This window comes from Mixophyes fleayi (assembly GCF_038048845.1).
Source record: "Mixophyes fleayi isolate aMixFle1 chromosome 4 unlocalized genomic scaffold, aMixFle1.hap1 SUPER_4_unloc_4, whole genome shotgun sequence".
Classification (NCBI taxonomy): Eukaryota; Metazoa; Chordata; class Amphibia; order Anura; family Limnodynastidae; genus Mixophyes; species Mixophyes fleayi.
The window spans coordinates 245,833-261,574 of NW_027445890.1; the positions used below are offsets into that span (position 1 = coordinate 245,833).

Genomic DNA, 15,742 nt, shown 5'->3' on the forward strand with positions numbered 1-15,742 from the left:
TAGAATTGTATGTATTGTAATAAACATTCGTACAGGGGATGGTGGTGGTACAGTATAGGAAAACCTGTTATCCATGACTTACAGGGAATGTGAATACAGCCCGATCAGAGAGAAGGTGGGTGGCTCTGAAAAGAGCCTTTGTGGTCTCAGGATATCACGGGTGAATTATTTGGCGCTGGTGTATTTGGTGACGGCCTTGGTGCCCTCGGACACGGCGTGCTTGGCCAGCTCTCCGGGCAGCAGCAGACGTACGGCGGTCTGGATCTCCCTGGAGGTGATGGTGGAGCGCTTGTTGTAGTGAGCCAGGCGGGAAGCTTCTCCAGCAATGCGCTCAAAGATGTCGTTGACGAAGGAGTTCATGATGCCCATGGCCTTAGAGGAGATGCCGGTGTCGGGGTGGACCTGCTTAAGCACCTTGTAGACATAAATAGCATAACTCTCCTTCCTGCTCTTTCTCCGCTTCTTGCCATCTTTCTTCTGGGTCTTGGTGACGGCTTTCTTTGAGCCCTTTTTGGCTGCTGGGGCAGACTTGGCTGGTTCAGGCATTATAGCGACAAAACGATCCCAATCACAATGTGCAGAAACTGTTCCTGATACCTCCCACAGCCGCTCTATTTATAGGCAGCCCATGTAAATGAGACCCACAGTCTGCTCTGTGCACTATTGGATGTTGTGCGATGTCAAATCCCACCCGCTGCTGCGGATTGGTGTTTGTTTGAACTTGAGCGGCACTAGCTAATTTGATAGCGGACCAATGAGAGAAGGGTGTCTGTCCCTACAGCGTATAAATATACGGAGGCGGGACAGATAGCCTTATTGTTGTAGATTGACTTACACATAAGTTGAAATGTCTGGAAGAGGCAAACAGGGCGGTAAGACCCGTGCTAAGGCCAAGACTCGCTCATCTCGAGCCGGTCTCCAATTCCCGGTCGGTCGCGTTCACCGTCTGCTGAGGAAGGGGAACTATGCGGAGCGTGTGGGAGCTGGCGCCCCGGTGTATCTGGCAGCGGTGCTGGAGTACCTGACTGCTGAGATTCTGGAGCTGGCTGGGAATGCCGCCCGTGATAACAAGAAGACCCGCATCATCCCCCGTCACCTACAGCTGGCTGTGCGCAACGATGAAGAGCTCAACAAGCTACTCGGTGGGGTGACTATCGCCCAAGGAGGAGTCCTGCCCAACATCCAGGCCGTCCTACTGCCCAAGAAAACCGAGAGCCATAAACCAACCAAGAGCAAGTAATTTCCTGCTGGATAATTGTCCCCACAACACAAAGGCTCTTTTCAGAGCCACCCACCCCGTCCCTAAAGAGCTGATCCACGACTATAACATCCCGCTTTAGCTGTGTGTTAACTCGAGTTAGACGAGGTTACATTGTAATGCTCGTTAGATAACGGACACAGTTGAACTAAACTCCCCCATCCAGATTGGCGGTGTCGTCTATTAAACAAAAGTGAACCATATATGGCACTGTCACGGTGCACTGACGTTACGTTTAAACAAGCTGCAGACACTTTATAATAAGACGGCAGGAGTCAGTATATACGGCTATAATCTCTTTTCTCGCACCACCGCCGGAAAGAAACAGCTACTCTAGAGCTCAGCTTCATAGCGCACACATCCACCCCCATAGAGTAACAGAAAAGTGTGTGTGGAGGGGAATATATACTATATAGCTCTGTCGAGACCGAGTGGGTGGCTCTGAAAAGAGCCTTTGTGTGATTGACAGGAGTGCGGCTCCAAGTTACTTCTTCTTAGGAGCAGCCTTCTTCGGCTTAGCTGCCTTTTTAGCCGGGCTCTTGGCTACTTTGGGCTTAGCTGCCTTTTTAGCCGGACTCTTAGCCACTTTGGGCTTAGCTGCCTTTTTAGCCGGGCTCTTGGCCGCCTTCTTGGGTTTCACAGCAGGTTTCGGCTTCTTAGGGCTTTTTACTGCTTTCTTGGCTGCTGCCGGTTTCTTGGCCTTTTTCGGGCTCTTGGCTGCGCTGGGAGACTTCTTCGGGGACTTGGGCACTTTCTTGGCTGCCGCTTTCTTGGGTTTAACCACCGCCACCTTCTTCTTAGCTGCCTTATCCTTGCTCTCCAGCTGCTTCTTGTTCAGCTTGAAGGAACCGGAGGCGCCGCTGCCTTTCACCTGGATCAGGGTCTCTTTCGTCACCAAGCTCTTGAGCGCCACTTTCAGGCGGCTGTTATTCTTCTCCACATCGTAACCTCCAGCAGCGAGGGTCTTCTTCAGGGCGGCCAGGGAAACACCGCTGCGCTCCTTGGATGCGGACACGCATTTAACAATCTGCTCAGACACGCTTGGACCGGACGTTTTGTTGCCCTTCTTGGAGCTTCCTGCAGCTGCTTTCTTCGGCTGACGCTTTCCCTTGACGGGGGCCTCTGCTGGAGCAGCGGGCGCTGCGGCGGGAGCTGTCTCTGACATTTTCCGTGCACCAAATAGAAACAAAACTTTTACATGCAGATAATCATCAACTGAGTTGTTATATAGAGCCCAGGAATGCGAAGCCATTGGCTGTGGTGAAGAGCCAATCATGTGCGCAGATTCCGGGGGTATTGTTACCACGCCCATTATCCTCATGGACGCCGTTCTAGAATGTCGGCTCCCGCTTTGTGTTTCTATGGCTGAAAGAAATGAGTTTAATATGAAGTGTAATAATACCGGCTCGTTGTCCTTTATTTCATCAGCACATTGTGACGCCCTTTCGTCGTGTGTAGACTTTTTATATTGAGGAACCCCGGGCAAATACACTGAAAATACACCCAACACCCCCATCTCCCTAAATCTCCTCTCTGTATCTTAACTTATGATCAAATACGTGGATGCGCCCAAAGAAAGCTCCCGGATCCCCCAGTGACTGAGCAGAGTAAACCTTCCTACTTCTCCTTTTATGTCATGTTTCACTTCTCACGTCTTATTTCTACCTTTTTAAACCTTCAGACTCGTGTGAGACTGTCACGTTACACAGATGTTCCATACTGACAGGCATACAGTCATGCATCACAATCGTCAGCTCTGTATATGTCCAGTAATCACTATTCCCGATTTAACATTTGCGACAGTCTCCTACCAGACAACACTGAAAGGATGGTCACACGGCAGTTTGAACACGGAGCATGCAGAATGCAGCCACCGCCGCTGAATAAATGGTCACACACTGGTACAGAAAGTGAGTGAAAGTGCAAGCAGAGCTTTATTCCCAGCCTGAGAGCTCAGAAAACAGAAACATATACTGAGTTAACCGAACACATCTACGTTCTGCGTTCTAACAACAAAAGGTCGCCCTGATTGACATTACAGGACCAAAATATAATTGTACTACAACGGCCTGAAAACTGGCAGTGTTGGTATGACTCAGGAACCTGTTGCTTGGTGCTCCTCCCCTATTTCCCTCAAGTTCCCAATCAGGTCCGCCTCTCCTGTATAAAAGGACAGCTTGTCTAGCGTGTAACTTAGTTCGTTTGTTGTAGACGGAAAGAAGATTACCTTTGAACATGTCTGGCAGAGGGAAAGGCGGTAAAGGACTCGGAAAAGGAGGCGCCAAGAGGCACAGGAAAGTCTTGCGGGATAATATCCAGGGTATCACAAAGCCCGCGATCCGCCGCCTGGCTCGTAGAGGAGGTGTGAAGCGTATTTCTGGCCTCATTTATGAAGAGACCCGTGGGGTGCTGAAGGTTTTCCTGGAGAACGTCATCCGGGACGCCGTCACCTACACTGAGCACGCCAAGCGGAAGACTGTCACCGCTATGGATGTGGTCTATGCTCTGAAGAGACAGGGCCGCACTCTGTATGGATTCGGAGGCTGAGCACTGACTCCTCTCGTCTAATTTCATTACACACACAAAGGTCCTTTTCAGGGCCGCCCATCTCTTCCATTAGAGAGCTGTAATATTGCCCTAGTACTCGGTAGAATGTGTGGAATTCTCCCCACTATATATCGGTGATCTGTTTAACTTTTGTATCCTCGAGGATACACGATTAGCTATTTGAAACATATGCAAAGGTGATCGCTGCGTGTCAGTGTTGCCTTAGAAAAGTTTGTTAATAAGAGACTATCGTGTCCTGCTGGTAACAATGCACGATTGTAAAGCATACCAGATTATATAATAATTACATCTTGCACAGATACCTTTGCTGAGTAAATGTGACCAGTGGTATTGCAGTCTGTGTAAAACATTAAACGGTGCAACTCACGATTTGAACAATATATTATCTTTCCAGAAAACTCTAAATATGTGTCCCTATAATTGATATCTTGGTGCAGACTTTATAATATATGTGAGGTCTGGTAAGAGCAGGGAGATGGCATGAATGAAAGTAAAGTTTAAGTCAGCCTGGCTCATTCCCTCTTACATTTCAAAGGACAGCAGAAAGCATTCACCACAGAACTGGGTATTTGTTTTAATCATACATACAATAGTTTTAATTCATAGCATGGGACAATGTAGCACTGTGAAAATGGAGATGTGATTGCCACTGTTCATGCAGCGGTTATGATACATAGTAAATATAATATGTGATTTGACACTGTATATTAAATCTGTTCTTTGTTTCAGTCTGTACACTTCCCTGCATTCTAAGAGAGACTGTTACAATGTGCCTCAATACAGATGTTAGTCCTGTTTTTGTATTGTGACATATTAGCTGTATAACTGACATATTAGCTGTATAACATTGTTCTCTCTTTATTAGGAGCGAAGATTAGGGGGAGAAATTATATTCATAATTAATGGACACATGTTTGTTAAGTATTAATATCAATTATAGGAAGTATATTTAGGAAGGATTAGATTTTTCTTATGTGGATTATAGGAAACATGCATGCGCTCTCGGATCACATGGTCCCTTTGTGTGTGATTGGCAGCCCCCCTCTCTGATCTGGATCCCTGGTGTCTTGTTATGTGTTAAGAGTTACTTCAATGACAGGACATTGTTTACAGTGAAAGCTTTTGTCTCCTATAGCGGTTCATTGTAGCTTTAAAGTTATGTCATAGATGAGGTTGCTTTGCATTCCACTACATGTCACATAGTAGTACAGGCAACTTTATCCCTGATATCACATTTCATATATTTGGCTCATAATCTCGACAGCCAGCAAACCAGTCAGACAGCCAGCCACAGGGTTAACCAGGAGATAGGCATCGAGAAGCCCCGTCTGCCAATGGGTTACTTGCAATTGGGGATTTGGGGTTGGGGAAGTCACCCAACGAATGTCAGACAACAACTCTGCTACCACTATTTTGCACATATGCGTGGCCCAATTTCTCCCCTGTTGCCTCATACTTTGCTACATGACAGTGTCAACCTCCACTCTAGCTGAGTGACCGCACTAATGAGTTCCAATGGGACATCCAGGAACTGTGTACTGCTGTCTACCCCACCACCAGAACCAGGTGAGATCCTTACGGGACAGATCAGTGGCTTAGGCCAGAGTCTTTGGACCTGGAGAAGGAAGATGTGCTTGGGATAAGTCGAGACACTGAGTAATAAGGGTTAAATGTGTGCAAGAAGTGGCATAGTTTTATAACAACTGCGTTCAATACACCACTGGGTACACACCGTAAATTTTAGTGTTCAACTGCCAGGGAAGGGAGATGCAAGACCTATCTCTCACTCACATCCCCTGATAATGAAGAAAATGGAACCAACCAGCTGTGTCTAGCAGCAGTAACCACCAGTTGGGGGTAGCTCACAATGTGGTTAGCAAACGGTTGCACCAAGGTCTGTCGCTAGCAACGTCAGGAGCATGACGCTTGGGACAGAGGGTGCAGGTATGCATGAAGAGGCTGAGCTACAAGTTGAGTGATCGCTGACAGGTAACACCGTACGTAGTCTGAAGGCACATGTATCCAGATGGCCGGTGCATGATATAGTGCCCGAACATGGAGATGGACGGGTGACAGTACAGCACAGGAATATGCTGCGACCCTGTTTATTTTCAGAATCACACTTGGTGGTACCAATTGCGGAAGAACAAGTTGACCCACTGGTGGTGATGGAGGACTTCTGGTTCATGTTCCCACACATTGAGGATGTAGCAAATCCCCCACCTGCCAAAGATACGGTCATCCAGACCCCTCTTCCAGTCCTAGTAGGAGACAGCCCCACAGGGCCTTGCCCGCTATCCTGCCTCCCATAAGGCCCCTGAGGACAATCTTGGGTAGCCCCAGCAACCGGATTGCAAGTTACGTGTGGTCTTAGACTCTCTTTATAGGGACTACAAAGGACAAAACAGTGGGAGTTTAAGAGCCAGGACTGGCGACACTTTGGTTCCGGTTGCATCACGGTCCATCGAACTGCGTGTGGATGACGTCATCCAGTGATATCCCTAGACGGTACGTTATTGGAACAACGCGGCTCCCCTTGAGGGGCATTATGCAACACCGCTACTGGTGGACAATTTAGGTGTTCAGCGAACAGTGAAAAAGAGGACAAAGAAGTCAACTATGAATGTACGATGGAAGTGTTACGACTAACGGTCTTATATTCAACCTGTAGAATCAGGTAGAGAGTTCCTCACCTCTAGCAGCCGCCTTCCCCGTAGAGCTTGTTATGCTCAAAGGTACTCGGATGCCCCCAGGACTTATTCTCGCGGTGGTACAGGTGTATGAACGTACCGTAGCGTAGAGTAATGTGGTGTAGAGTCTAGCGTGGTAAAAAGACAGGCCAAGGTCTGGGTCCAGAGCAGATATCATGGTCAAGGTCAGGAATGGCAGCAGACTGGGATAAAGCAGGAACAAAGCAAGGGTCAGGGCAACAGGCAAGAATCAAATCCACAAGAACAAAGCCAAGCACAGCAGCAGGCTAAGACACAGAAAACAGGAACTATAACATGCAGGGAGGCTAAGCCCTCACTGCCTTATAAACAGACACTGACCAATGTCAAAACAGAGAGGACAGCATGATAATCAGCCCCAGAAGCTGATTGATTAATTAATTCAATTACTTGCGCACGTGCCTGGTTGCCCCTAATGCCGAGACCCGGCACTATCACTCACAGCGTCCAGACTGTTGTCTAGGCAACGGCCGGGGTGATACAGGAAGTGACGTCCCGGCATGGAGACAGCCTGGACACTTTCTGCGGGCATGGATAGTTGCGGTGACCTGAGGGACCACCACGACCTGTTACAGTACTTCCCACCCCCCCCTTGAGGAGGGATCAAGGAACCTCAAAAACCAAGTTTTCCAGGGAATTGTTTAAATAATCTCTTGAGCAGTCTGTCAGCGTGCAGGCGCCTCTCAGGAACCCAAGAGCGTTCTTCTGGACTGGATCCCTTCGGATGCACCAGAAAATGGGTTTGTCCCTGAATCCGCTTGGAGTCGAGAATTTTTCCACAATAAATTCATGAGAACCATGCAAGTTGACTGGTCGGGGTTTGGGTTGTTCAGGAGTCTCAAACTTGGAGGACAAGACAACAAGTTTCAGGAGGGAACAGTAAAACATATTAGGGATTCTCAAAGAAGGTGGAATCTTCAGCCTGAAGGCAACAGGGTTAACTTTTTTTAACAATAGAAAACGGTCTAATGAACCTAGGTCCCAATTTCTTGCAGGGTTGTTTGAGCCTAATATTCCGGGTGGACAACCAGACTTTGTCTCACACCTTAAGAGAACAGTTCCTGAAATGACGATCTGCAAAAAAAATTGACCGAGAGGTGGCCTGAAGCAGGGCGGAATGGAACTTCTTCCAAATAATTGTGAGATGGGAGGCTGTTTGGCGTACCCCAGGAGAACCAGAAGAGTTGATTGAAGCAAGAGAATTAGACCTGGGATGGAGGCCATAGTTGCAAAAGAATGGAGATGTGCGGGTGGAAAAATGGCAAGAGTTATTATAGGCAAATTCGTCCCACGGAAGTAAAGAAGATCAATTGTTATGACATTTGGAAAAATATAATAAGATGAATTGTTCCAATGACTGATTGTCTTTTTCTGTTTGACTGTGGATGGTAAGCAAAAGACAGACTGATGTTGATGTCAAGGTGGTTGCAGAAAGATCTCCAAAACTGAGCCATGAACTGAGACCCACGATCAGAATCAATATCTTCAGGCAGACCGTGGAGATGGAAGATATAGCGAATGAATAGTGATGCCAGAGTTCGGGCATTGGGTAGACCTGCCAAAGCGATAAAGTGGGCCATCTTGTTAAATTCATCTACCACCACCCAGATTGTTTTGTGACCGGGTGACCAGGGTAAATCTACAATGAGGTCCATCGACAGATGTGACCAAGGTTTACTTGGAGTGGACAACGACATTATTTGTCCCGACGGAGAGCTTCTGATACTCTTGTTTCTAGCACAATCTCTACATGAGAGTGCAAACTCTTTAAAATCAGTGGCCAAATAGGGCCACAAAACTGTGCGCAGGAGGACTTCAGTGGTTTTGAAAACTCCAGGATGTCCGACAATCTTGTTGTCATGAGCCTCAGATAGTACAGCCTTCCTGAGATGGACTGGTACAAACAATTTATCTGAAGGAGTCTGAGGAGGAGCAATTCTTTGGAAATGGTGGAGAGCAGCACCCAAATCCTGGGTAAATCCTAAATGAATTGAGGATGAAGGAACTGTAGACAGCAGAACAGTGGAAGGGGCATGAGAGGTCATAAAGCGGCAGGAGAGTGCGTCCGTGCATCCGCTTAAACATTCTTGGAACCAGGTCTGTAAGAAATAATAAACTTGAAGCGGGTAGAAAACAAGGCCCAGCGTGCTTGTCTGGAATTTAGACGTTTGCCAGATTAGGGCAGTTAGAGGAGCTACCAGGTCCAAGAAGGAATTAATAAATATCAGGTAATAATTCTAAAGCCCAGGAATCTTTGTACGGCCTTCAGATTGGTTGGGCATACCCAATCTAAGACTGCTTGGACCTTGCTGGGATCCATGAGTAACCCATCCTAGAAATATAACCTAGAAATGAGACCTTATGGATCTCAAATTCACACTTTTCTAGCTTGGCAATGAGTTGATGTTGCCGAAGTTTAGAAAGGACATGTTTCACGTGAAGGCGGTGTTGGTCCACGGATGAAGAATATATCAGGTATAACACGACAAAGCGCCCTAATAACTCTCGTAGAACATTGCTTATTAGATCCTGAAAGACAGCATGTGCGTTGCATAAACGAAAAGGCATGGACAGGTACTCATAGTGACCTGAGTGGGTGTTGAATGCGTTCTTCCCTTCATCCCTGTCCTTGATACGTATAAGGTTGTATGCTCCTCGTAGATCAATCTTGGTGAATACTGAAGCACTTCTGAGTTTATAAAAAAAAAGGACTGATATGAGTGGAAGTGGGTAGGTGTTTCTGATGTGATTGTACTTAACCCACGAAAGTCAATTCAAGGTCGAAGAGAACCGTCCTTTTTTAGTCACAAAGAAGAACCTGGCTCCTACCGGGGATTTAGAAGGCCTAATAAAGCCCATTTTAAGGTTATCCTTAATATACTCCTCCATGGAATGTGTTTCTGGTAACGAGAGAGAGTACAGTCTCCCTTTTGGGAGTTTTAGAGCCAGGATCTATGTCAATAGTGCAATCGTAATCATGATGAGGAGGTAGCGTGTCAGCTGACTGCTTAGAGAATACATCAGAAAACTTATTGTAGGGTGACGGAAGCTGATCTAGAGGAACCTGGAGCAGACTAACAGGCACAGATAAGCAGGATGAAGAACAAGAAGGACTCCAATGAATGATGTCTCCCTTGTTCCAATCGATGACCGGACTGTGGAGCTGCAGCCAGGTATGCCCCAAGATCACCAGAACGGAAGAGCAATTAATTAGATAAATGGATGTTATGACTGTCTTTGTTTTGTATCTGGCAGCAGAACCTATAATCCATCAGAGGTGCTGCTGCTGTCCTGCTCCTGAACTCTGCAACATGCCTGAAGGAGTTAATCTCCTTGTCTGATGCTAATTAGAACTGCACCTGTTGCACTGCTTTAAGTACCTGCCTCTAGCTGTGCTCTGAGCAGTTCATCCATTTGTTCCTGGCTGCTGCTAACCTGCTCCTGTGCTATTTGGTATACCTGCTGGACTGAACTTCTGTGTATGACCCCTGCACAGGGCCATCTTAACAACATTATGGGCCCCTGGGAAAAGCAGTGCACCGGGGCCCATAGATATAGATATAGATATAGATATTTAGATGTATGCAGATACAGATACAGATACAGATACAGATATAGATATATATAGATAGATAGATGTACTTGCTCAGTGACCGGTGTAGTTTTTTTTTGTTGTTTTTTTTTTCTTTTGCAGGATTATTTATTCTCATTAAGAGAAGTGCCTATGGGGCCCACTTGCTCGTGGGGCCCCCCGGGCAGCTGCCCACCGTGCCCAATGGAAAAGATGGCCCTGCCCCTGCCTTTACCTTGGACCTTGCCTGCTTGCCTGAGACCCCAAATCATTTGCCTGTACCTTGGACCACGCTGTTTTACCTGTTGCCCTGACCTTTTGGACAGACTTCTGGACCTCGCCTATTTGCTTGATATCTGCCTGGCTATTTGGATTTGTTTGTCTGGTCTCTATTTGATCCCTGGACTCTGTCTGCTTTCCTGGACATCCTTGTGCCTTCTGGACTGGGGTAAACTTATCATACTTGTTCCTGCCATTTTACTATACAGTCTCTTTTGGAACCTGTTATCCGTTTATTTCAGTTATCTTTGTTAATATATTAACCTGAATAAATACACTTTGCCTTACACTTCTGTTGCACTTTGTGACTGCACTGGGATTCATAACATGATGAACTGCCATACAATCTGGGCCTGCTGATTGCACACTCTCTGCCTTAGTCCTGGAATTCCTAGTGTTGTTGCATTGAACTCTGTGTTTGGCTATTAGACATGTCTGTAAATCCACAATTACAAATGCTGCAAATGGACATTGTTCAGCTCTGTTACCAAATCATACAACTATCCATTTTACTCCAAGAACTACTTAAAACTCTTCCTGCTGCTGTGATAAGTAATTTCAACACTAATTCTGATTTTAAAGCAACAAACTCCTCTAATGAAAGCATTCAGACTGCAGAGAATTCTCCCAGAACTTTTTCTGACATTGGTGCTGCATCTATGATATTGCCAGCGGTCCCTACCATTAGGGATTCTAAACGACCAAGCTACCTGCGTCCCCCTCTCACTGAGGAGGAACGATGGCGCAGAAGGATTGTTAAACTATGCCTCTACTGCGCCAGTGGCGAACATCTCTTACAAAGTTGTCCGCTCCGCAGACAACAACATCCTATGGAGCAGCCTTCAGTGTGCTCCTCTCCAGACCCTAGATTGTTCTGCACAGCACCTCCTGTTGCTTTACTTCAGCCTAATCTGCCAGTTCCAGTTGCCACCTGTCCTGCGGTGCCAGTTCCAGTTGCCACCTGTCCTGCGGTGCCAGTTCCAGTTGCCGTCTTTCCTGCGGTGCCAGTTCCAGTTGCCGCCTGTCCTGCGGTGCCAGTTCCAGCTACTGCCTATCCTGTGATGCCAGTTCCAGCTACCGCCAGGACTGGGTCTCCGGCCATTGCCTCCTGTTCCGAGGTGCCAGCCTCTGCCTTCAGTCCTGAGTCCGCTGTGTCCGGTCCTGAGTCAGCTGTGTCTGTCCCGAGTCCGCTGTGTCCGGTTCTGAGTCCGCTGTGTCCGGTCCTGAGTCTGCTCCCTCTACTCCCGAGTCTTCAGCCGCTGCCTCTACTCCCAGGTCTTTAGCCGCTGCCTCTACTCCCGGGTCTTCAGCCGCTGCCTCTACTCCCTGGGCTTCAGCCGCTGCCTCTACTCCCGAGTCTTCAGCTCCAGAGGGGGCGCTGCCCTTACAATCTGCTCCAGAGAGGGTGCTGCCCTTAAAATCTGCTCCAGAGGGGGCGCTGCCCTTACAGTCTGCTCCAGAGGGGGCGCTGCCCTTACAGTCTCCTCCAGAGAGGGCTCTGTCCCTCCAGCCCATTCCAGAGAGGACCCTGTCCCTCCAGCCTGTTCCAGAGAGGGCCCTGTCCCTCCAGCCCGTTCCAGAGAGGGCCCTGTACCTCCAGTCCCCTATCGAGTTGCCTGTCCATGCGGTTCAGCCCGGGTTGCCTCTCCATGCGGTTCAGCCCGAGTTGCCTGTCCATGCGGTCCAGCCCGAGTTGCTTGTCCATGCGGTCCAGCCCGAGTTGCCTGCCCATGCGTTTCAGCCCGAGTTGACTGTCCATGCGGTTTAGCCCGAGTTACCACTTGCTACTGTCTGCATTGAGGCATCTCACAGTGCTGTTTGCTCTGAGGCATCTCACAGTGCTGTCTGCTCTGAGGCATCTCATAGTGCTGTCTGCTCTGAGGCATCTCACAGTGCAATCCAGTCAGAGTTCTGTGCCCAGTACGGGCTTCCCATCAAGTGTGCCCAACTTGCCATCCCAGTCGGGACTCCTGCTCTGCCGTTCCAGTTGAGGACTCTCCAGAGACTGCTGCACAAGCTGGGTACTCTCCAGAGACTGCTATTGAGCCTGAATGCCCAAAAGCCTTTTCCGAGTCATCAGATCCTCCTCCAGTCTTCTTTGATGGAGACATCAAACAGTTTGTTATGGTACTCAAACTTTCCATGAAACAGTTTCAAGATTGTCCGGTTTATTTTGTTGATCAATTTAACCAAGTGGGTTCAATTATTATGTGTTTTAGAGGGGAGCCACAAACCTGGGACTTCTCATTACTAAATTCCGATGACCCCATTATTCATAATACCATGGACTGTTAATACTGTTTGTCAGAAGTACACTCCATCCACAGTCAAGTCATTTGATCACGATTTTTCTGTGCCCGTTCCAACCTGTGCGTCAGTTCCTGCACCTGTCCATAAGACCTCTATGAATGTGTCTTCCATCAGACAGTCTAGGTCACCTAGGGAGAAGGTTAACAAGAATGGAAAAACCTTTGCTTTGCCACTTCAGTCACAACAAACACCAACCTTGGTGACTGGCTTTTTGGGCATATCATCATCGGGTGATAAAATAAAAGGTCCTATCCCGACTCTAGGCTGGGACTCAGACTCTGAAATTGAATTTGTGGAGGATACTAGAGAGTTAGTGGACAAACTTTACAATTCTTCTGCTTCTGAAGAATGGGGTCTTCTCTGTACTCCATTAGAGAAGAGCCCAATTGTGTCTCCAGGGAGATCTTATAAAAAGAAAAAGAAGAGGAGAAAAACCTGAAGGGAGCATGTATGGAGCGTCTGGAATCCGCTCCTTAAAGGGGCGGCTATGTTATGACTGCCTTTGTTTTGTATCTGGCAGCAGTACCTATAATCCATCAGAGGTGCTGCTGCTGTCCTGCACCTGAACTCTGCAACATGCCTGAAGGAGTTAATCTCCTTGTCTGATGCTAATTAGAACTGCACCTTGTACACTGTTTTAAGTACCTGCCTCTAGCTGTGCTCTGAGCAGTTCATCCATTTGTTCCTGGCTGCTGCTAACCTGCTCTTGTGCTATTTGGTATATACCTGCTGGACTGAACTTCTGTGTATGACCCCTGCCTGTACCTTGGACCTTGCCTGCTTGCCTGAGACCCTGAATCATTTGCCTGTACCTTGGACCACACTGTTTTGCCTGTTGCCCTGACCTTTTGAAAAGACTTCTGGACCTCGCCTATTTGCTTGATCTCTGCCTGGCTATTTGGATTTGTTTGTCTGGTCTCTATTTGATCCCTGGACTCTGTCTGCTTTCCTGGACAGCCTTGTGCCTTCTGGACTGGGGTAAACTTATTATACTTGTTCCTGACATTTTACTATACAGTCTCTTTTGGAACCTGTTATCCGTGGATTTGAGTTATCTTTGTTAATATATTTACCTGAATAAAGACACTTAGCCTTACACTTCCGTTGCACTTTGTGAATGCACTGGGATTCATAACAATGGACAAGACTTCAGAATGTAGCGCCCCCACTGTGAGCGGCAACAGTTGTGGTTGGGAACAAATTTTACCACCTGGTAAAGGACCACCATCCAGACCACATACAGTGATGGGCGACTCGAGCTTAATGGCAGGAAATCCCAAAGTACAAGCGAAATCCAGATCCAGAAAATTCCCTGCAGCACCGCTGTCTAGGAAAGCAGAGACAGATGTGGATTGTGCACCAAAGGAAATTACTGCAGGAACCAAGAGTGCTTTATTGGAAGATATAATCTGCAGACCTAGACAAACCTCTTCCACCATCTCTAGGCCTGTTCTTTTCCCGGCTGGTCTGACTTGTTGGCACAGTTTTGGAGGAGATGACACCAGTTGCCACAATATAGACAACGGGCTAAGGTTCGTCTCTGGGTTTTCTCTTCCGAAGAAAGGCGATAAGCACTTAGCTGCATGGGCTCAGCAGCTTCAAAAGGTGCAGCAGGAGGAGTCTAAAAAGAGCATGAGGTGACGGTAGTATCCCTCTCAGCTTTTCTCTCTTTAAATCTACGGTCAATTTTAATGACCAATTGCATTAGACTCTCCAGTGTAGCAGGAATAGGATATTACAACAGGGAGTCTTTTATGTGTTCCGAGAGACCCAAACGGAACTGGCTCCGGAGTGCCAGATCATTCCACTCGTTATCTGTGGACCAGCGCCTGAACTCAGCACAATATTCCTCAGCAGAGCGGTGACCCCGTTTTAGTGCCCTGAGATGTGATTCAGCCGATGCAGCTCTGTCAGGCTCTTCATAAAGCAACCCCAGGGCATCAAATAATGCATCAACGGACTATAGTGGAGGGCATGTGGAAGCAAGGCTAAACGCCCAGGACTGAGGATCACCCTGGAGCAGGGAGATAATGATGCCAACTCTTTGCTGTTCAGAGCCAGAGAAGCGTGGTCTCAAGCGAAAGTAGAGTTTGCAGCTCTCCTTAAAATTGTGAAAAGAAGCCTTGTCACCGTAGACGCGGTCTTGTAGCTTCAATTTGGGCTCCATTGCAGGACCCGGAAGGCCTTGCTGGGCTTGCGAGGCTCTGGTGGCCTCTTCCTGGGCAGACAAATGCTGAACTAGGTTCTGGACCACCTGTGATATGGTCTGGATCTGGCCTGCAACAACTTGGGCTGGAGTGGGGTTCGTCCCGCTTTCATCCATGGAAGCGAACTCTTCCAGAACTTCACTGACCGGTTATAATGCTACGACTTGTCATCAACCTGTAGAACCAGGTAGAGAGTTCTTCACCTCTAGCAGCCGCCTTTCCAGTAGAGCTCGTTATGCTCACAGGTACTTGGTTGCCCCCAGGACTTATACTCGCGGTTGTACAGGCAAGGACTTATACTCGCGGTTGTACAGGTGTATGAACGTACTGTAGCGTAGAGTAACGGGGTGTAGAATCTAGCATGGTCAAAAGATAGGCCACGGTCTGGGTCCAGGAGCAGGTATTGTGGTCAAGGCCAGGCAAGATGTCAGGACTGGCAGCAGACAAGGATAATCCAGGAATGAAGCAAGGGTCAGGGCAACAGGCAAGAATCAAGTCCACAAGAACAAAGCCAAAGGTCATACACAGGAAGCCTAATAGAAATATTTGTTCAAGCACAGCACCAGGCTAATACACAGAAAATTGGAACTATAACCGACAGGGAGGCTAAGCCATCCATGCCTTATATACAGAGACTGATCAATGGCAAAACACAGAGGACAGCATGATAATCGGCCCCAGGAGCTGTTTAATTAATTAATTCAAGTACTAGCGCACGCGCCCGGCTGCCCCTAATGTTGGGACGCGGCGCTATCACTCACAACGTCCCCACTCTTGTCTAGGAAACGGCCGGGGCGAACCAGTAAGTGACAACCCGGTC

The 15,742-nt window shown here is 47.8% G+C and overlaps 4 protein-coding genes across 5 annotated transcripts; 2 read left to right on the forward strand and 2 right to left on the reverse strand.

Annotated features, from left to right (window-relative positions):
* Positions 1-118: 118 nt before the first annotated feature.
* Positions 119-587, reverse strand: LOC142111723 (histone H2B 1.1). Its single transcript, XM_075193878.1, has one exon. The coding sequence runs from the start codon at positions 544-546 to the stop codon at positions 166-168; it is 381 nt and encodes a 126-aa protein (XP_075049979.1). The 5' UTR covers positions 547-587; the 3' UTR covers positions 119-165.
* A 147-nt stretch (positions 588-734) lies between these two features.
* Positions 735-1,292, forward strand: LOC142111721 (histone H2A type 1-like). The gene has a single exon (XM_075193877.1). The coding sequence runs from the start codon at positions 848-850 to the stop codon at positions 1,238-1,240; it is 393 nt and encodes a 130-aa protein (XP_075049978.1). The 5' UTR covers positions 735-847; the 3' UTR covers positions 1,241-1,292.
* Positions 1,293-1,720: 428 nt separating this feature from the next.
* Positions 1,721-2,423, reverse strand: LOC142111694 (histone H1.01-like). Of its 2 annotated transcripts, XM_075193853.1 has the most exons (2): positions 1,845-2,423; positions 1,743-1,781 (listed from the first exon to the last, which is right to left on the reverse strand). In XM_075193853.1, the coding sequence occupies exons 1-2, from the start codon at positions 2,421-2,423 to the stop codon at positions 1,743-1,745; spliced, it is 618 nt and encodes a 205-aa protein (XP_075049954.1). The 2 variants fall into 2 exon arrangements, with proteins under 2 accessions (XP_075049953.1, XP_075049954.1); XM_075193852.1 differs by having other exon boundaries at positions 1,721-2,423.
* Positions 2,424-3,493: 1,070 nt separating this feature from the next.
* LOC142111711 (histone H4) lies at positions 3,494-3,805 on the forward strand. The gene has a single exon (XM_075193868.1). It carries the CDS (start codon positions 3,494-3,496, stop codon positions 3,803-3,805), a length of 312 nt encoding a protein of 103 aa, XP_075049969.1.
* The last annotated feature ends 11,937 nt before the right edge of the window (positions 3,806-15,742 follow it).

What these genes read in the sequence shown, in the direction of transcription:
- LOC142111723 (XM_075193878.1), bottom strand. Translation starts at nt 546, where the DNA reads ATGCCTGAACCAGCCAAGTCTGCCCCAGCAGCCAAAAAGGGCTCAAAG.
- LOC142111721 (XM_075193877.1), top strand. Translation starts at nt 848, where the DNA reads ATGTCTGGAAGAGGCAAACAGGGCGGTAAGACCCGTGCTAAGGCCAAG.
- LOC142111694 (XM_075193852.1), bottom strand. Translation starts at nt 2,423, where the DNA reads ATGTCAGAGACAGCTCCCGCCGCAGCGCCCGCTGCTCCAGCAGAGGCC.
- LOC142111711 (XM_075193868.1), top strand. Translation starts at nt 3,494, where the DNA reads ATGTCTGGCAGAGGGAAAGGCGGTAAAGGACTCGGAAAAGGAGGCGCC.